The sequence below is a fragment of the Molothrus ater genome, chromosome 5, assembly GCF_012460135.2.
Source record: "Molothrus ater isolate BHLD 08-10-18 breed brown headed cowbird chromosome 5, BPBGC_Mater_1.1, whole genome shotgun sequence".
Taxonomy (NCBI): domain Eukaryota; kingdom Metazoa; phylum Chordata; class Aves; order Passeriformes; family Icteridae; genus Molothrus; species Molothrus ater.
Window position 1 is genome coordinate 7,069,828 of NC_050482.2, and position 21,405 is coordinate 7,091,232.

A 21,405-nucleotide genomic window follows, 5' to 3' on the forward strand; every position below is an offset into this window, starting at 1 on the left:
ACGTGGCAGAGAGTGCCGTGATCTATTTGACAGGTGGTGATCTGTTACAGGATGGACTCGATAGGACTTTTCCAATCCCATCGATTCTGCGATCCGCACGCCGCCATCTCCCCCCCCCCCGCTCAGCGAGCGCCCGCCCCTTCCCCTCCGCCCGCCCACAGCCAAGATGGCGCCGGCAGTGCCGCGGCTGCCAGCACTAAAGATGACGTGAGCGCGCATGCGCGGGAAGGGGCGGGGCCGCTCCGAATTCTGGCGGGTACTGGCGGCGCGCGCGGCGGTGAGCGGGGTGTGTGAGGGGAGCGGGGGGAGCGGCGCGATCGGCGCGATCCCGGGCACACGGAGCGACCCCGCGGCATACGGAGCCTTCCCGGGGTACACGGAGCCTTCCCGGGGTACACGGAGCCTTCCCGGGGTACGGAGGGTCGGGGAGCCTCGGAGGAGGGAGCCCCGCAGGAGGTCGGGGTTCTCCTGGGTGAGGGAGGCGGCCGAGCGAGAGGGGAACTGTGAGGGGAAAAAGCGCGGGGTGCGCGGTGGTCACCGGCCTTCCCTGCTCGTGCGGGTTAAGCAGTGTTGCTGAAAATGAGTATTTTCGAACCAGAGAAAACTATCAAAAGTGGGCGAAACAAAAGATTCTGCAGCAGGAAGATCTGTAAGCACAGTTGGAGTTAGGGTTTTTGACTCATTTGGCCTCAGTGGCTATCCCACCTTTCTTGTCCAAGCTTCCCTGGCCCATTCGTGTCCGGCCGTGCTGATTTATTTTTTCACGGGCCTATGGAGAAGCTGTGAGAAAAGCAGAATGTGCACTTTTGAGAATAACAACTGTTAGACTTTAATAACTATAGTTAAATGCTAGTTGTAATTATGGTGTACTCAGTGTAATCAGGTGAGGTAGAAATGGTTATTACTATGAGAATGTAGTAGGCATTTCTTAAATTCTTTGTCTGTAGTGGGCTTTTTTTATAAAATAGTGTCCTTACACTGCAGCGGGTTAAGCATGGGTCAGAGTTTTGATGCAGAGAATGTATTGTGAGGGTTTTAAATTGAGTGGAGTTCTCATCTGTGGCTCTAAACAAAACCAAGCTGGAAGATTGTCAAACAAGGAGCCTGAACACAATAACAATATATATTTCTATATAAGTTATATGTATTTTAACAGTATCACTTTTGTTCTTCCCCTAACAGAATATTTTTGCCTTGAGGAGCTCTTGAAGAAATCCTGCTGAAACTATGGACGGTAAGGGAGAAAATTCTGTTCCGTTATCAGCCTGTTAGCTAATAAGTTCAAGTATTCAGAAAACCTGGTGAGCCTTTTAGCAAAGGAATTTACACTCCCCTGAGTTTATTTGCTGAGTCCTTTGAGGTTGCCTCTTGCTTTCTTTATTGTCACTTTCCTGTGAGGCTGCTGTTTGCCTTCCCTGGTTTGGTGTTTTCCTCAGCAGCAAAGGCTAAATCAGTTTCTTGGCTTGCTCAGATTTTCATTTCTGCTCTGTCATATTCCTCTCTCTGTACTTATCTCTTCTCCATTTTTGTCCTTATTTCTTTGTTCTCCTCGTTTTTCCAGGAGCACACTGTATCCTATGAGATGCTTTGTTGCCTGCCTTGCACATCCCTCTTCCCCTTCCTTTGGCAAAAGCCACATGAGTGTGTCTGTTGGCTACATGTTTACAGGTTCCAGGCTTTTCTGTGTAACAGCAGCTGCTGTTCGAGGAACTGCAGAGGAGGAAAAGCCAGTGCTGAGTAGCTGGCAAGTTTTCTGCTGAGTGCCAGCCTGTGCCACGAGCTGAGAGCATCTGCAACTACATTTCCATCTGGTCTCACAGCCAGAAGCTGCTCTAGATGCCTTTAGTTAAACCTGAAATGTATTCTTTTTAAAAATGCTACTTGCTGCTCTGATTTAGTTTCAGTTGTCATTAGCTTGTAATCAAGGTGTCTTGGATGTTTATTCCTTAGCAGCTTTTCTTTAACTCGACAGAAATAACTCTGAGTTTGATTTTTGCCTTAGCTGATGATGACTTGGATCTGCTGGCTTCTCTTCTGGAAGAAAATGAAGCAACTGAGGAGGGGAATTCTCCTGAGGAGGAAGATGCTCCAGAGGATGAAGATGGAGAACCAGATGAGTACGATGAGCTCTTTGATGCAGAAGATGATGCATCCTACACTGAGGAGGCTGATGCTGAGGACAGCACGATTGATGAGCAGAAGGAGAACTTGGCTGCGCTGTTTGGAGATGTAGAGGACCTGGTGGAAGAGGAAGAGGCAGAGAAAGCTGTCCTCACTTCAGCTCCCAGTCAAGCAAAGGAGAAAACCAATGAAGAACTGCAAGGTTTCTGCAACAGCATCTTTGATCTGTTTTCTTTGATATATTCTGTCTCTAGAGAGCTAGAGGGCAGGAGGCATGGCCTGCCCCTTCTTGATGATGGCTGGAGAGGAAATACTGAAAGGCCTTGTGAAAGTTTCTAAGTTCAGTTTTCAGGATCCAGTGGCCAAACTCACCAAACCTGTTTTACCAAAAGAAAGAGAGGACTTAAGTAAGCCAGGGAGACTAACAGAGCTGTGCTGAGTAGCATAGGGAAGGTTGCCTGTGTGCCTGTGCCTTGTCTGATGAAGAGCAATGTTGCCTCAGTCTTCAGGGCATCACATATCATCCTGGCAACTTTCACCAGCACACCAGTCCCTTCCCCCCCAGGATTAATGACAGGAGGTTCTGCCCCAGCAGTGTGGAAGCAGAGCTGGCCACAGCTTTCCTGTGTCCAGGCTGTGTATTTGATTATAGAAGGAAGTACTTCTTAATGCTAAGGAGTGCAATCATCAGCCATTTAAATTGTCTTATGGTGATCAGAAAAGTTTTATTCAACATGGGAACACCACAATTAAGTAAAATATTTTTATGAGAGGACCCAGCTCCAGGCTGTATAGAAAAGTTTGCCTTCACTATGTAGAATCAAGTAAATCTGCACTGAGACTCAAGTCTTCATTTAAGTTTCCATGATGCAGTAAAACTGCCAGACTTCCAGGGATCTCATAAATCCCTGTGTGCAATGGCTTCCTGCTGTCTTCATTATTATCCTTTTTCTTCTCCTTTCTTTCCTAGCTGAGCTGAGAAAATTGCAAGAACAGATGAAGACGTTACAGGAGCAGTTGCAGAAGACTGCACTTGGGCAAGAATCCAGTTCAGGCCCTGAGAAGAAAGCCCCTGGTAATGAAACTAATTAAATGGATTTATGATTTATTGGCTTACCCATGTGAGTTTATAGGCAGGACTTAAAATAATCCTGAAGCAGGCACTAAGTAGCAAGGAGGAGTGGTGATCTGGTGTGTTCCCACACAGGTTGTTTCTTACAGCTACAGATGAAATCAGTTTTGGTCTCTGGATCATGGGTTAATTCTACATTGGACAGGTTTCATGACAAAGTGCTCCAGACTCTTCTGGAGGTGTCTCTTACTGGCAGATGTTGGTACACCCAGTATATGCAGCTGTGCTTGTTGCTAGAGTGTGCTAGATGTAGTAATGAACCTTCATGGGAAGATTGCAAAACAGGGAATGTTTCTACTTTCCACAGTTTGAGGTTGCAGTGACATCCAAAGTCTTAAGTTGTCATGGGGAAGAGTCTTTGTCACTTTTTCAGCTGTTGCATTTCAGCTGACAACTTGGCTGAAAGGTTTCCATGTGGGGCACTGACCTGGACTTGTTTTTCAGGAATTACACTTTTTGGAGCAGTGCTTAGAGCCTGAGTCCAGATTCCAAGGTCTCATAGTTTTTTGTTCCCTTGGCCAGGTAAATCTCCCTGTCCACCCTTAAAGGAAAGGAAAGTTCAGAAGCTGCAAGAGTCACCATGCTTCTCAGCCCAGCTGGGCAATCCTTTACCACCAGCCAAGCAAGGAAGGCAGAAATCAAAAGCATCCTCAGCAGGTACCATTCCCAGTCTGCCTTTTACTAAAGCCACTGAGCTGCTGTTGAAAGCTTGTATTTCCCAGCAGTGGTGGTGTGGACACATCCAGGACAGTGTCACACTACTCAGTGCACCAGGAGTGATCTGGTCACAGTGGCAGAGAGCTTGTTAATTAATTATTAAATTAATTATTGTATTCTTTGTAATGGGAGCTCTGCCTTTTTTCTTCTGCTAAAGAGAACAAGATTCCTCCTCCACGGCAAGTCCTCAGTCTGGCGTTCCAGCCTCTCAAGTCTGCCGCAGGGAACACCCCCAGTAAGGTGACCAGGGAGAAGACTCCTCCTGTGCCTGCATGCTCCAGCACAGCCACACAGCCAGTGTCTGTGGAAACCTTCTCAGGACTGAGATTAAGGTCAGCAGCCCAGCTCTGAGCCCTGTCTGGGGCCATCCCCTCCAGTAAGGGCAAAGAAAACAAAATGTATATAGGTGGTTTAACCATGTCAGATTAGTCACTTATCATGAAGGGATGTAACACAAAGCCACAGCACTGGCTGGTTGATCAGTAATCATGTAACAGTGACTTTTGGCTCAGTACCATGTTTCTGTTTTCACTTCTGCTCTTTTCTAACAGAAAAGCTCTAATTTCATTAGCACTGCCTTCCCTGGGATATCCTCAGTGGCAGAGCAGGAAAGCAGTGGCCATGTGCAAAGCCCAGCTGAGCTCCAGTTGAGCCAGGTTTTGCTGCACATGGAAGCCTCAGGAACCACTCACCATCCCTGTACTCAGTGTGGCCACAAGAGGACTCTGAATCCTCACAGTGTCCTCACCAGAACGAGCTGTATTCCCAGCTCAGTCAGCCATTCTTGGTTAGTCTGAAATGAGCAGAGTTAATGTAGGCTTGGGGCTGAGTTGCAGTGCAGCTATTTGGATAAAAAACCAGTGTCATCAGTAGCTTTCTGATATGGGGGGTTTTATTTCACGTGACCTCAGGGTGAAGCAAGGCACAGAGGTGTTTTGCAGGAAGATGTAGTCTCCCCAGAGAAGTGCTGGTTCTTTTTGATTGTCCATTTGTGCCAATGGATGCGTTGTCTTTTCCCTGCTTTTACTGGATCTAGAAAACCCCGGGTGTCTTCAGCCGAAATGGACAGGAAAATGGCTAACAGGAAGCTCATCCGACTGTCTCAGCTGAAGACAAACTTGCTACTGAAAATCTGGAGGAAATAGACTGGGTAACGTTTGGAGTCATAGTGAAGAAGGTCACTCCTCAGAGTGCAAATAATGTAAGTAACATCACTGTATCCCTTGCTCAGTTCAAGTGAAATGCTGGTGGTCTTTGCTGAGAAACTTCCTTAGATCTTCAACTTAATCAGCCAACTTCATGAATTGTGGGGGTCCCAGTTGTGGGTTTCTCTGGGTCTGGATTGAAGGCACTTGAGATGGCAGTTCATGTTGGGCCTCAGCTGTTTACTGTTTCTTATCAGTAAAAGTCTCACTACTGTGAGTTCAGCAGCTTTTCATTAGAAGGCACAAAATGGCCAACAATCTCTTGTTCCAAGGTCTTTTAAGACTAAACTATGCAATTAAGAACTGACACCCAAATTATTTTCCCTTTTAACCCAATAACTGATCCCAAAGAGCTGCAGTGCTGACTTTGCTGCCCAATTACAAAATGCCACCCAAACCCATGAAGGAGGAAGAAGAAGCATGAAGAAGAAACCTACGATGACACCCTGTGCCCTCCATCTTGCTTCCATCCACAACATACTAAAAATTCCAAAACCTAAATTTCTCATCAAGTGATAGACCTACACTGCTCTCTATAATCTATTTCACACTTTTGTGGATTCTAGTCTTGAAGTCTAGGAAACTTTCTCCATGGATGAGGGTCAAAGTCAGTGCTCCCCCTGGGGGTCAGGGCACCCCAGAGTAGACAGAAATATTCCCAGTGCTTTGGGTTTCCACAATGTAGTTAATGGAAAACTTCTGTAGTAAAGATCTGGGCTTGTCTGGTTTCATCCAGTGTTGTTTGTGTCCTGTAGAAAGTCATTGATGAAACAGATCTGGATATGCCGTGGTTTTGCGTGTTCAGTGGGGTAGAAACCTCTTTATTCAACAAACAAGTGTGCTGCCCAGCTTTGATATCAGAAGGGTTGGTAGGGCAGTAGCAGAATTATTTGCTATTTTGGCCTTTAGGAACCCCAGAACTGGCAACATGGATGGCTGGAGATACTGTACCTAAGCCCTACTGTGATTGCAAATTGTGCTTTTCTAAATCATGAAAACCTTGGGAGGGGGAAAGTCAGAGTAGCTCTTGAAAAGAAACAGCCAGTGGGGACGCAGTCAGTGTGTGCAGCACAGCTGAGAGGAAAGGGGGTGTCTGTTCCAGGGCAGGACCTTCAGCATCTGGCGGCTGAACGACCTGCGGAACCTCAACGAGTGCGTCTCGCTCTTCCTCTTCGGTGAAGTCCACAAGGAGCACTGGAAGACTGACCAAGGCACAGTCATTGGCCTGCTCAATGCCAACCCCATGAAACCTAAAGAAGGCTCAGATGAGGTGAGAGGATTTTTCATTCAGCAGTAGATAAAAACCTATACTGAACCTTTTCATATTTGGCTGAGATTTCACTTTATAGCACATCTTCAGGTTGAAATTGCAGCAGTCTGCCCAACAGTTTGAATTGCATTCAGGTAGTTGCATGGTGTGTATCTGCTCCTGGCCTCCTGGGAGACTGATCTTCAAGAACTCATATTAAACATTTAAACCCAGAGTTTATTCCAGTTTTTAATCTGCTCTCAGTAGCAGTTGGCTCTTCCACAAATATAGAGAGTGTATTTTCATTTCAGTTTATTCAACTACTTCAGTGTAACACCTATTTCAGCCTAGAGGTCTCTCAAAGCTGAAAAAGATGGAGAAGTACATTTCTCTCTTCTAATTGAGCATGAGATATGACTTCAACATGTTTCTGGTTCAAAAATCGCAACAGAGAGGCAGCAATATTTGATTTATTAAATAAACAATGTTTTATGTAAATATATGTCAACTGATACATAGTAGTTCACTTGTTTAATTGATTATTTATAAATGCAGAACATGCAGAACATTTAAGATGGCTTCATTTTGCTAATAAATTAATATATTTTTAATTGCACTGGAATGGAACCTATTTCCAGTTACTTCTGTCAAGGGGGATTTCAGTCTAGTAGCTGATGATGTAGTGTTCTGCGTGTTAAATTCTCCAAATAGAAAAATTAAGGCTCTCATTAATTGTCTTTTAAGCTGTATAATTGCTTAAATTAGCATGAACAAGCAGTAGATAGTCCCGTTGGTGAGCAGAAAGGCACACCAGATTTAATAGGAGGGCTGCATTTAACTGTCAAGAATGGCTCCTCCTAGCTGAAATGTTCACATTTATTACTACATTAAAACTGACTTCTGGAATTGTTCCTTGGCTACAGACACAGTCCCTGGTGTATTTGGGGGTGTGAAGCAGACACTTCTTGCACAGGACTCAGTTTTGATTGGACCAAGACATTTGGAGAAGGACAGAGAGCTCTGGTACAGCTCTTCCTCCCATCCCTTGCTGGATGTGGAGGTTAATGATGGTATCAGAGCCAAGGAGCTGTACAGGACCATTTACAGCAAATTAGAACTGCTTTAGGTGTTGTTTGGTTTCCTGTTGTTTCTGAGCATAGAACTCAAATGTCTTTCACTTGGCTTTCTTAAGCTAGGCCTGCATTTTAAGACTACATTGTTAGTACCAGAGGTACTGAACCAGATCAGAGACAAACCAGTGACATCTAGAAAGAGGTCTGACCAGGAGTGTTCTGTTTTCTGTCTAGGTGTGTTTGTCCATTGACCATCCCCAGAAGATCCTCCTCATGGGAGAAGCCCTGGATATGGGCACCTGCAAAGCCAGGAAGAAGAATGGTGATCCTTGTGCACAGATTGTGAACCTGGTCTGTATCTCAGTAATCAGGGCATTCCTAAGCTGTTGGTGAAAATCTGGCTGCTGATTTTGTACTCATACTCTGACTTTTTTACTTGTTTCTGGATCTTGACTTGCAACTAACTAAAGTGGGTGGAGAAAGTGAGAAATGAAACTCAGAGGAGCTGTTTCTGTGCTGTCACTGTGCAGGGGATTTCCCTAAATGCCAGGTTGGTGCTGCAGTGAAAGGAGATGGTATTGACCCATGAGGCCACAGCCTTTCACTCTCCTTTGCTCCATTGCAAGCTTCCATGCATTGCACTAGAAAACTCATTCAGAGAAAAACAACGTGAGATTTTTTTTTTGGGGAATGGCTATTTTTTGGAATGGTTTTACCCAGTAAGCTTCCTTGTCCAGCATACCTGCAAGCTGTTAGAGTACTTACACCTGAATGTGGGGCACTGCAAATGAGAGAAAAAAGTTTTGGGATCCTTTTAGGACATTACTGACTTGTACTAGTTTAAAGGATTTGTGGATTATGTTACTTCATGGCTATGGTGATGCTGTGATAGCTGAAAGGAACCTTGTCTGAGTCAGAAGGGTTGAAGATAGTAGGGTATCAGAAGAGGAGAAAAAACGAAGGAATTAAGAACTGGGAAGAAGAAAAACACAGGAGGTACTTGTAGCCAATCAAGTCTGTGATTGCAGACCCACTCTAGGAGAAGGCTGTGCAGACAGTACATAAAACTGAGTGAGGAATACAGAATCTGGGCAAGATGTCCTGGGTGGGAAATGAGCTGACTTCAAGGAATACCTTAAAATTCCTCGATGCACAGGGTTGTTTCTAGTGATTAGTACAGGCAATTTTAGCTTTGTTTTTTGTTGCTCAAGTGTGGGCATATTTTTGCTTCGTTGATCAAATGCTGGAGTACCACAGTAGAGATGTTACTTCATTTTAGCCATACAAGGATGCATGTGGGGGAGAGGAATGGAGGGAATTGTAATTGCTGGTGTTCTGTAACAGGCCTCTCCTGTTTCCTTTCAGAATGACTGTGAATACTGTCAGTACCACATCCAGTCCCAGTACAAGAAGCTCAGCTCGAAGCGAGCAGATCTGCAGTCCACCTTCTCTGGGGGCCGCATTCCCAGAAAAGCTGCTCGGAAAAATCCCACTTTGAAGGAGAGGCTGTGTCAGGATGGCTTTTACTATGGAGGAGTCTCTTCAGCAGCATATGCAGCTTCAGTGTAAGATAAACCATTTATTTCCCTTGCTTTTGAACAGAACTTCCCAGAATTACATATACAAGGGAGCCTGAAGCTATGTCTAAGGGAATCTATTCATTTAGAGAATGCCTTTGCCTTAACTACATTCACTAAGCAGGAATAAAGCCCCACACTTGGCATAATCCTACTGGCCACATGGGGTAACAGAGCTGCTGTTTGACAGGAAAATTTAAAGTTAGTACTAAGATGTGGTAAGGGTTGTTTTTACCTCTACATGAATACTATGGTGTGAAGCCAGGCAGCTTTGTGTTTCAGTAGATTAATGGACTTTGAGATCATGAGATCCCAAGCATTCGAGTCTCTGAGATTGGATGTGTATTTTCTTAGGGCTTATTGCATTTAATCCCAGAGTCAGTGTTTCCTGTATTTCCTCATGTCTTCCCTGGCTGAAATAATACATTGTCACTCTGGGTTAATGAGGAAACAGGGCTGACCAAGATCAGTATGCATCTCATAGGGGCCAGGTCCTTTATCCAAATCCCATGAAGACAGCTGTGGAAAGATGAATCGCAGCTGGATCCAGCCCTGTGCTTGGACACAGCTTTTATTCCCTTACCACTGCCCTCTGATACCTGGTGTGACTCCACAGTAATGAAGCAATTCCCACCTCCTTTCCATCCCTGGAACGACCTGTGAGCAAAGCAAAGCTTGGATCTATGTTTAGTTTTCCTGTAATGCAAAGGAAATACATATCTCAACAAAGGGAGAAATAGGAGATCCTAAGCATTATGCTGGAATTTGGATTTAGTGTCACATCCTTCCAGAAACCAGACAGCTGGCCCTTTAGGTGGCTGGAGTTTTGCTGTAGCACTGGTCTAGTATTCAGGCTTCTGTCCTGGCTCTAAGCATGGGAAAACTCTGATATTCTGTATTTGTTTCCTTTTTCTAGTGCTGCAGCTGCTGTGCCAAAAAGGAAGATTCAAACCACTCTCTCCAACCTGGTCGTGAAAGGATCTGATGCAATTGTCCAGGAAACCAGGCAGAAAATTGGTACCCAATTACTCAAGTAGTCTCTTCATTCTTTAGATGTTTCCAGCTCGATGTGTAGATGTGTCCCAGGGCCTTCTAGTCACTAACTGAACCTGGCAGTCACTTTGCTGCAGAAGGGGTCATTTGCTTCCTCAGTTGGTCAAAACTCCTCTTCCCTCTTGAGATCACAGTTTCAAGGCAAATGTAATAAGCAACTGTGTGGCTTCATGCATCTTTTTTTCATCAGTGCCCCCAAATTAAGTCTCCTGTTCTGTCTTTGGACAGTGACAGAAGATCTTTGCCAGATTAATGGGAATTGGAAGTTTTAAGAACTTTGAATCAGAGGATTTATTTTATTTGATTAAAATAAATTACTTCTGCCACCTTGAAAGCTTCTAAGGAATACTAAGTATAAATCAGTCAGGTCTGCAATGCAGGCTACCTCCTGAGAACCCTCCTTGTTTCTAGTGCTTTTCTTTTGTGTCAAAGCATGTTCCTTTTGTAGCCCCTGGGATGTCATCAGTCTCCCCTGCCTCTGTTTTGTTTCTGTAAAGCTCTTAATATTACACTCTTGATGCTCTTTGGACAGCAGGTGACAGATTATTCAAACTGTGTTCTAGGTGCCACTTAGTCTTATTTACATCTTCAGTTCCATCTGTTGGTTGCCTCCATTTCAGACAACATAGAGTATATCCATAGCAGCTTTTAGCTGCTCTGAATTCTGCAGGGATAAAGTGTGGAGCCTTCAGGACTGTCAAGCATCCTAAAAACAGGAATGGTGCAAGTAACACAGACAGCCAAGGCTGATGAGGAACTGATTGAGTTGCTGAAGTGATAGAAATGTCTGTGACAAATGACAAGACCTTGGGCAACCAAATATAATGTAAAGGTTGGTCTTGCTTTGAGAAGTGGTCAGCTGACCTGCAAGGGTTTCTTCCAACCTAGACAAGTTTACATCTCAAAAGCCAGGCCTGCTTCCCTTCCTCAGGTCAAATCTGTTGTATTTCTGCCTCTTCCACTCAGGTGCAGCAAAGAGACCCATGCAGTGTTCTGAAGAATTCAGGGAACTGCTGGCACAGCCAACTTTTGGAGCACGAAACCTCTGCAAACACTGGACCAAAACAGGTATTGTCCTTTTGCCTGAAGGAAGACCCACTCCCAAAATCACTCTACCTCCTTCTGAACAAAGTGGCTTTTTATTTTGCTTTATTATTTTTTCGCAGATGCTGAAAAGAAGCAAGGGGCAGATTTCCAGTCTATCTCTGCTTCAGCCCTGATCAAGCAACAGAAACAGAAATTGCTGGAGGCCAGAAGAAAGCGATCTGAAGAGATTCAGAGGCGGTAAGACACACTGGATTTCACAGGAAGGTTCTGTTATTGTATCCATAAGGATAGCTCTGTTTTCACTTCTTCTCAGCTTTGTGTGATCTCTCTCTCTGATTTTAGCTTTGAAAACAATTGGTCATTTACTCCTTCTGGTGACTTGTTCAAGTCACTTTTGATTTCAGTGACCCAGTGAGTCCTTTACCAGTTTTGTTTTCTTCTCCTGAATGCCAAAATTGCTGTGTGTTTCTTTTAGCAATTAAAGGCCAAATAGTAAAAAATCTTAGTCTGCATCCCCTCCTATTGGTTTCTTAAACCTTTTTATCTGTGATTTATGTCTCTAATTGAATGAATTATTCTTGTCTTACAAGGTTTCTCCAGAACACAGGTAAAGCCAGCATTCCTGCTCTCCCATCCTCCTCCAGACAGACCTCCCTCCATTCCCCAGTGCCCGGGGCAGAGTTTCCCAAAGCTGCAAAAATGTCAACTCCTCAGAGGCCCAGGCTAGGTACAGGCTTCTCAGAAGGAGAAGATATCCTCTTCTTTGACAAGTCTCCTCCTCCAAGGCCAAAGCTAGACAGCTTGGCAGAAGCCAAAAAGGTACCAGCTCTTTGGGTCTTTAAAGTATTAAACAGAGGTTAAAGGAAATTTGGTTTGTGGTAGAAGAGGACTCTCTGGTCAGCTCAGTTCTGGTGTTGGTGAAGTTTCTCATTTGTGGGATCACACTGGCCATGTTCCAGCACACAGGATACTTGTCAGTGCCAAAGTCCATGCTGCCATCTTGCCTTCAGTCAATCTCTTGAGGGAAGGGATTTGTGCTGAAAATCCCTGGAGAGCTAAACTGTGGCACTGCTAGTGCAGTGTAATGCAGGTGTTTGACAGGTAGGTAAGCAACTGGTTTAGCTGTGTTGTGCCATGAGTCTGGATAATTTTATTTTCCAGCCAAAACAGTCTGCATCTTTTTTGGCAAAAATATGTTCATTGTTTGTCAAGAAACTTTTCCAGCTAGAATGAGGAGGTCTTAGCATTCTGGGAGTATGAGAAGGAATAGTTGTAATAGATTTTCTATTAGTTCCTAATTATTATACATTTATGTGCAAATCTCAAGTGAATTGATTTTTCTGAAAAACTTGCTGATTTGTGAAGCAGGTAAAGCTCAGCTGCAGAGACACCAGGCCTGGTAACACCCGTGGAGAGGTGATTTTCTGCTTTGGGAAATCCCAAAAGGTTGGGTGTATGTCAGAGCTGGGAATTCTCTTGGGCCTCTCTCCAAACAGCTCCATGCTCAGGCCAGTGGATGTTGTCTCTTCTAGCTGACAGCCTTTCTCTGCTACTTCTGGGATCAGGAGCTGGAACCAGACAGGTCACACCCTCAGTTCCCTGCTCTTTCTGTTTTCCAGCTGGCTGCAATACAGCGACTGCGAGCAAAGGGCCAGATCCTTCCCAAAACAGACCCAAACAGCGTCAAGAGGAAACGGACTGATGCTGAGGATGTCCTAGAAATTGTTGAAAGAGTTGAGAAAAATGTTGCTCAGCCACGAGGTGCAGAAGCAGACAGTGGTATGTACTGTTAGCTTCTAGAACAGAAAAAATGTGCTTCTGTCCTACTGACAGAGCAGGAGTTGCTCTGGGTTAAGGACTTAATTGCTGTGCTAAAAAGAACCCAAGTTAGGTCTGTTTGGAACTTCCAAGGGTTTGTTGGAAAGACTAAAAAAAATCTCAAACCCTGTGGACAAAGTTTGAGATGTAATCTCTGCTATCTCCCTGTGCTCATCTCTGTTCTCTTTCTTCTGGCACTTGAGTATCTGCAGTGCAAGGCTGACTTCACCAAGGGAGAACAAGAACCCTCCCACCTGGGAAAGTATCTGAATTTTTTGTGGGAACTTGAGTTTGCCTGCTGGTGATTTACTGTGTGATCTTGGATGAATTGTTTAATTCCCTTTAAAGTTTCTTCATCAGTCAGTGAGGGAACACTGACTGTTCTCAGTGCTTGCACTCCTGGGAGCAATGTGAAAATTCCTAGTACAGTGCTTTGAGAGAAGATGCAGTCTTATTTTTAAAAAATACTTTTTTTTCTGAAGCCATATTTGAACTTGTTTTCATGTTCCCAAACTATGAAAGGCTGCTGTTTGACCTGAACATCTGCCTGAGAGACCTGAGACTTCCAAAATCTCCTGCAGTGAGCAAGTTTAGCCATCAGAGCCTTGTTATGTAGGACTGAACCTTTTTGTCTCCCTAGAAATGGATGAACTGGAACCTGCCCAAAAGAAACGGCGTGAGCAGCTGGCCTATCTGGAGTCAGAAGAGTTCCAGAAAATCCTGAAGGCCAAGTCCAAGCACACAGATGTCCTAAAAGAGGTATGGCCTCCATCCAGCTGTGACTGAGGGCTTAGAACTGGGAGCTGACTGGACTCCTCATGATTTCAGCAAGAAGCAGGCACCCAGCATCTCACGGGCTCCAGCCTGTCCTGAGGAGTAGGGCTGGGTGTCTCTGGCACACAGGGCACAGTGCCTGCATCCAGCACTGCTGCCATAGCCAGGGTAAGGCCATGTTGCCAGTTGACACCAGTTTTATTCTTGTGTTTGGAAGAATCAGTGAAGTTTCCTATTGGTGGATAACCAAAAAAATCCCTCTGCCTTAAAATCAAATGAGCCACATGCCTATTTTGTCCCTCATTACTTGACATCTTGGCCACATAAAGCCAGCTGCCACCTTCATCTGGGGCTCATGTCAGCTGTGAAATGCCATCAGGTGCCCTGGAGAGCTGAGAGCTTGGCTTTGTCACACTGGGGGTCTCTGCTGAGCACTTCCCCAGGGTTGCAGCACCTCCAGTGGCACAGGGCTCTTGTCTTGGACACATTGACAAGTCATAGTTGTTTTAAGGTCTTCTGGGGAGTAATATTTTGGCTAAGAACCCATTCCATTCATTCCATCTGCCTACCTGACTTCTCTCTGCACTGTCCTCGTGGCTATCTGCTCATTTCACTACTTCCTGCTGTTGTTAACCTTCCCACTCGTGCATTTCAGAGCTGGCTCGTGTCAGTGCAGTGAGCTACAGCACGTGTACAATAATGGATTGTTTGAAACAAGAGAGATGTTGTGTTTCTCTGCTCCCAGACTGCAGTCTGCTTCAAGCAGGCCTGATAATAAGTGGCCTTTGGGCTATTTATGGAGTGGCTTCTCCCCTCTTTGTATCCTCACAACCCATTTTGTGTGCCCCACAGGCTGAGGCTGAACTGCAGGAGAAATACTTTCAGCCCCTGGTGAAAAAGGAAGAACTGGAAGAGAAGATGAGGAACATTAAGGCAGTGAAATGTCGAGTTGTGACATGTAAAACAGTGAGTGAAGGGGAGCCAGGGTACCAGCAGGGGAGTGGAACATGGATCCTACAAAATGGTGCAGGACTATCCTGCAGACTCCCATCTGCCACTCTCTTGGCTGTGGTCCAGTGCAGGGATTGATGTTTTGTTCCTCATGCCTGTTGCTGAGAGCAGTTCAGAGTGACTGAGACATGGCAAGGCTTCAGTGCTTATGCCAGTGGTTCCATGGGTATTGCTGTCCTGAATTTCTCCATTTCTTCCATGAAGTGCTTTGTACCAGCACCCTCAGTTCCCCATATTTCATGAAAAAATAAGCAAAGTCCTTGAAAACATTAACACTGGGTGGGAATCCTCTATCTGCATGTCCAGGGATTTTGCCATCTGGAAGAGGATGGGAGCTTTATGACTGTCCCAAATGTGCTGAGAGGAAGGGAAGCATTCCTCCCACTTCCAAAGTTTCAGCCCCTGCTGAACTTTACCTCTTGCTGCCTTCCCTACCTGTTTTGGGTTGCACAGAGGGACTTGTGTCCCATGAAGTGCTGGGAGCAGGACCACAGGGTGGTGGCAAGGGGAGGATGGCATTAGAAGGAGCAGTGACAAAGCCTGGGGTGGTGATCCAACTGCTGGGCTCCTCGGGATGGGAGAGGACAGGGATGCTTTCCTCTGAACATTCAGCTGTTGCCAGTCCCCAGAGCAGGTCTCATACACACTCTCTCTCCTCCCTGACAGTGTAATTACACCTATTTCAAGCCTCTGGAGACTTGTGTGCAGGATAACCACAACTACCTCTGGCATGATGCCATCAAGAGATTCTTCAAATGTCCTTGTGGAAGCAGAGCTATTTCCCTTGACAGGCTTCCAAAAAAGCCCTGCAGGTAAGAAATGAGCCTCATGAAATAGGGACTGGGATTTAGGTACTGTCCCTTCACAAGTAACTTGCTGTGAGTCACATAACCATGTCCTAAAAGGGCAATGGTGGCCCTTGTGCCAAGGAGCATGGGCTGGGTGTGGGGCTACTTCAGGATCCCCTCACCCTGTGCAGCAAACACAGCACAGTGATCCTCACATGCCATCTTCATCTTTCAGTTACTGTGGCCTCTTCAAGTGGGAGCGAGATGGGATGCTAAAGGTGAGTGAGCACCTCAGCACTCTGGCTGCTTCCTGTGGTACTTCTGTCCCCCTCTGGTTCTGTGCCCCTGTAAGCTCCCAGCAAAGCCACCAGCTCTGTATTTTGACAGGTACACACAGGTGCCTGCAGGCTGTGTTATAGTGCACTTCTACTTTTTGCTTTCTGTCCTCAAAGCTTTGTTTTATTTAACTGTGGGGAAATGGCATTTGACCAAAGTTGTAAGAATTCAGAATGTCAAGGTCCCTAGAGGGTCTGTCAGTGCTTAGTCAGGTAATTTAGCCCTACCACAATTTCTGCCAGAGAAGTGTTTGGGAGATTCCTACCACACATTTAACTTCTTTTCTCCATGGTTCGTGTTTCCAGGAGAAAAAAGGTCCGAAGATTGGTGGAGAAACGCTTTTACCGAGAGGAGAAGAACAACCAAAATTTCTCAATAGTCTCAAGTGACCTGGAGTTGATTTCTTCCATAACATATGGATGGATTTTTGTGTCTGAAACACATTTATACTGGACTGCTAAGAGGATTCTGGTTTTAGTGATGAATCAGTAGGGGAATCAGTTTTTGATGAAAGGATCATCTGCCAAGGGTCCACCAGGCTGCTGCATGGATATGGAACTTTGTTCTTCTTTTAATTGACTGAAGAAGACTTCATGTGAAAGGCACAGTCATGCCTGTTCTTTCCAGCTAACAACACAAGAGTGACCTCACTATTAGGTGACAAATCATCATGAATGGCACTGACTGTAGATTCCATAAGCACTTATGAAATTAGTACCCTGATGTGTTGATGCCAACCTGTCTTCAGCTCTTGGACAAAAAGGGGGTGAGAGGGTTGTGGGCACAGAGCATTCTCCATTGGCTTCAAGATTACTCACTCTGAACCCTAGAAATAGATGTCAAACTGCTATCCTGAGTTTCTCCTTGGCTTACCTGTTACAAAACCCTTCCATGGCTTTGGCCCTGCAAGCCAGCAGTGCTTATGCTGGAAACTCAGAGCTCCCTGTCCCCCAGCACCATCCACACTACAGCGCTCTTGTGGCTACAGACCTGTAGCTCCCACTTTGAAAAACTTTTTAATGAATCTGGCACTACTTAGTGAGTGGTTTTAAAGAGCTGAGTGATTATATTTAAAGGTTTTTACCCTTTTTCTGGGATATTAAATAGGAACAGTAGCTGTGTCAGAACAAGTAGGATGAAATCTCCCTGCAAGAGGTGGCTCCTGAGAAATGCTGTCTCCATATAGGCATTTTTCTGATAGCCCATCTCTCTAGGGATGCCTGGGGAATTAAACCAGCTTATCCTGGACCTGAGCCTTTTCCTGCCCCTAGCTCATGCCCATAGGATCACAGGATATTTTTAAGTGCCTAAACCCCCCCTAACCTTAGTGACTCAATCAAAGTGCTCCTAAACATCTCACATGTCCCAGTGGTCTTGTCAATGTGTCTTGTTTGCTTGCACAGGGGCTGGAAGAGAAATAAGTGACTTCATTTGGAGCAAATGGACAGATTACCTCAGCATTCTGCAGCCCTCATCTCTTACTGGTGCTTTTATTGGTGCCCTGTAGCATTGATTTCAGTCTCCTGTTGGTACCATTTGCTGAGTGGGACAGCATCAGTAACTGTGACATTGCTTGGCAATGTCTCCTGTGGATTCCTTATTCAGAATAAATAGAGTACAGATTAAAACACTCCCTGCCTGGGTCTGCATGGTATTTCTCTGAGGAAGAGGATGAGTTGCTTCCTCAACATCTTTGTTTTCTCCCAAGCTCAGTGGTGAATCACCAAAAGGAACTGGTTTGTTGTGGTCTGTTAGTTCAGCTTTCACAGAATTTGCTCATTCAGACTTAACAGGAGTTTCTCACCTGGAGTCCACAAAACCACCATGGAATTCCACTTTGGTCTCAGCCTTCAGGCAGCATGTTGAAAGCTTCACACTTTTGCCAGTTCCTGTCTCTTGGGCCCAAGGAAAGGAGATTCTGCAGAAATTAAAATGTCAAAGGAGGATTAATGTTTTGTTTTCATTAATGCCCCCAGGACTGGGATATGTAAGACATGTATCTCCATGGGAGTGAAAGCAATGCTTGTGTGCAAAAACAGGGTGAATAAACCAAACAAATTCCTTTGCTTAAGCTCTAGCAGTGAACAAGGAGTGGGGGAGATGGATATATTGGGATTTGTGTGCCTCACTGTTCTGAGATGCTTTTCTTGTGCCAGAGGTTGCACTACCCCCATTCCTGAACACTCTGCTCTAACACCAGGGGAGCTGGGATCAGTCAGGATGGTCACAGCAAGGAGAGGAGGAGACTGGCAGGTGCTTTGCCCAAAGCTCTCTCCAAAATGAGCTTGGCCCAAACATCCTGCAGGACCAGCAGTTACTGGATTTTTGGGTGACTCAGCTGCGGCTCCCCAATGTTTGCCTCAGACCCAGCACGTGCCTTTCCAGGATTCACTTGGGTTATTCAGCCAAAGAAGCCACAACAGAATTTCTGAGCCACAGAAATAATCCAGTGCAGCCATTCAAGCTGGTTTTGCTACAATTTAATCTTCATTTCAAAAACAAAATAAAATCCACATTCTCCATCAGCTCTCCCAATCACTTCCCATGTAAGCTCACACTGAAACTGATTCACTGGTTGATTTTGTGCAGAAGAAGGATGCTAAAAACCTTAAACCCATAATTACACATGGAATTTTATATTAGTATGATTTTACCAACTATATTATTAGTAACCTTACATTAATAAAGTATCAGCCCAAAAGCATATCAAGAGAATGACTAGAAAAAATAAGTAATGCACAACTCACCATATTATTAGTAGGTAATCATTTGATTACCTAAACTAGCTGCAGCAATTTTGTAGGTCAGGTTTTCTTTGAAGTCCATCAGGTGTTCAGCCTTGCTGCACCTATTTTGTATTAGCATGAAATACTTTTGTAATGCAGCATTTGGGGCAAGTTCCTTACACAGGGGGCAAAAAGCACATGAATCTGGCTCTTAGACACATGTTTCCCATCCTGGTCTTTGGAGGTCACTTTAAAGATTGATTCTTTTTCCTTACACTACCTTTGCTCATTTCTTCCTAGCTACCTGCATTTAAAACTCACAAAACAACAGCAACAACAAAGCCAGAGAACAGCATCTTTGAGTGCAGTGTTCCCTGATTCTTGCTGGTATGAGCAGATCTGTTTGGCCATAGAAACACCCATTCACTTATTCACTGTCTCTTCAAAAGTCTCAAACAGAAATGTAGAGACAACACTAAATGAAATTAAAAGCTACAAGCTCCAAGGCACAGAACCCTGCTTGGTGTAAGCCAAAAGGCTCATTGGACTGATGTGGTGAGCAGAGAAGGCATTCAGATGGGTGTTTTATAAACTATGTCCCCTTCTTGCAAATCCAGTTAGAGGGGTTGAACAACAGCCTCTCCTATCTGAACACCTGCTGGCACAAGCTCATCCTACCTGGGTTGATTTCCACAGAAAATACAGCAAAGAACGTGGATGAAATCAAATTTGGCAGCCCAGAGGTGGGAACAGTGATGAGTAGAGCTGGATTTGCAGAGCTCCTGGGCTGATTTCCAGGGATGTGAATGGGCTGTCTGTGGAGCAAGGGTGCTTCTCCAGCACAGGCAGGCAGCAAGAAGCCTTATCAGCAAAAAGGCCAAAATTACTCGTGAGTTACAAGATAAGGTAGTGATTTAAGATTAGCACAAGGTCTGGAGCAGAAACAGTTTTATATTTTGCATGTCCAAATTCAATTACTTCTTTCTCCAGCTGCTCTTGGATCATGTTCTTAACATCCCTGTAGTAGCACTCTGAGCTGGTGAGGTGACAGCTGTGGGAGGACACTGGGCATCACTCACTGCCACTTTGATTATAAATGACTGCTGGAAAAGGATCTCCCACATCCCAGATCAGCTTATAGCATCAAATCTACTTTGAAAAAACTATAATGTAGTTAATTAAACTTGCTTTTCCTCCCCATTTCTCTTGCATGAAGTAAGACTTTGATCTACAGCACCAGAAGCCAAAGCTGGGATTCAAAATCCTTCCTTTGGCACCTACCCAGTGTCTTCACATCAAAGCACTGAGCTGTCAGCAAGGTCAGGAGTCAGACTAAATCTGACATTTCTGAACTGTTAGTCTGGAAAATAGCACATAAATTCTGAGCAGAAGATCTTCTCTGTGTTTATTGTCTTTTACCAAGCTCCAGGAAGCCTTTGTTTTCAACACATGTGAAATGTCAAGGCAGGAAAAAAAAGTGTCTGAAACACTGGGGCTTCAGGCTTCATGCAACTGCAGATGGCCAAATAAGCAGCCAGATGTCCAATTTTTACATGGTCCTTTTTGAAAATTGGATGCTGCTATTAAAAAAAAGTCATCCAAGAAGGGCTAACATGGTTAAGCTCCTGCAGGAACATGAAGTTAGTGGGAAAGAAAGTTTTAGATGTAACATGCTGTTACATCAATTTAGGAGCATCAATTTAGTACTTCCAGCATGTGAACCTGAACACCTACAGCAAACCAAATTATAAGAAAGAATCCACCAAGCCAGGGCTAAACTAAAACACACTATTACCAAAATAAATATTTTGCTTTTAATTTGATTCAATTCAAGCAACTTTTCTAATAGGGAAAGGGCTGATTCACAAAAATACCCAGCAACCCAAACATTTCATTAGGTTCTGCATTTCCCTGTCTCTTGAAGCTCTGCCTAACGGATTTGGAAGTTTATTTCTCAAAGGTATTATTGCTACAGAGGAGACATCCAGCAACACCACACATCCACTCTGGGAGAATCCAGCTTCCCCCAGCTGTGTTCTGCCCAGCAGAGGGCACAGCCTGCCCCAGAGGGAGGTTACCCAACCAGGTGTGGGAAGGAATGAGGACACAAGTCTCTTATCAGGTGCTGAGTTTGGATGATCTCTGAGGTCCTTAATGGGTTTGTTCTTCTGAAAGAGGCAATTGTAAGCTGAAATCCATAGGCAGAGGTGCATAAATTCTTAAAACAAAGGTAAACTTCTTCCTTTTCTTCTCTTTCCTAGCTATAGTAAGAGAAACTCAGTCTTGAAACTGGGAGTGTGACACCTGTAGCTCTTCTCTGTGGTCACAGCTCCCTCTGCAGTCACCCCAGCTCCACCAGTGACGCCAGACACGGAATTCTCTCCATGAAATCCTGTGCTGTGAACCAGACAGAATGCACCAAGTCCTCACAAAAATCCCATGGAAGGGACTCAGCAAAGCCACCAGAGGGATCTCCAACTCACAGGAATCACTCACCTGGGCCCTTGCTCTCCACAGGAGTGATCAGTGCCAGGGTTATAGAGGGCATGGGAAAGCAGGACACCCAAAATCACCCACGGAGCCGGGCTGGGGGGTCTGTCCTAAGTGACCCCTGATCAGACTTCTTGGTGCTGTGGTCAAACCAGAGGCTGCTGACAGCTTATGGCTGCCTCCAGGAGGGAACCACAGCCCTGATACCTCACTCCAGCACCAAGGGTGCAGGACCAACACTTAACTGTGCTCAAACCTCACCTTTAAAAAACAAACAAGAAAACCTAG

At 45.0% G+C, this 21,405-nt stretch overlaps 1 protein-coding gene across 1 annotated transcript; it reads left to right on the forward strand.

Moving 5' to 3' along the window:
* Window positions 1–217: 217 nt before the first annotated feature.
* Window positions 218–16,441, forward strand: MCM10 (minichromosome maintenance 10 replication initiation factor). Its single transcript, XM_036400543.1, is given in 20 exon segments — window positions 218–503; window positions 2,003–2,323; window positions 3,092–3,196; window positions 3,776–3,910; window positions 4,128–4,302; window positions 5,007–5,080; window positions 5,083–5,171; window positions 6,278–6,445; window positions 7,732–7,848; window positions 8,863–9,062; window positions 9,991–10,091; window positions 11,094–11,195; window positions 11,294–11,411; window positions 11,765–11,993; window positions 12,794–12,953; window positions 13,633–13,751; window positions 14,619–14,732; window positions 15,444–15,589; window positions 15,801–15,843; window positions 16,207–16,441. Coding segments are annotated over 20 exon segments (2,886 nt in total). The 3' UTR covers window positions 16,291–16,441.
* Window positions 16,442–21,405: the final 4,964 nt, after the last annotated feature.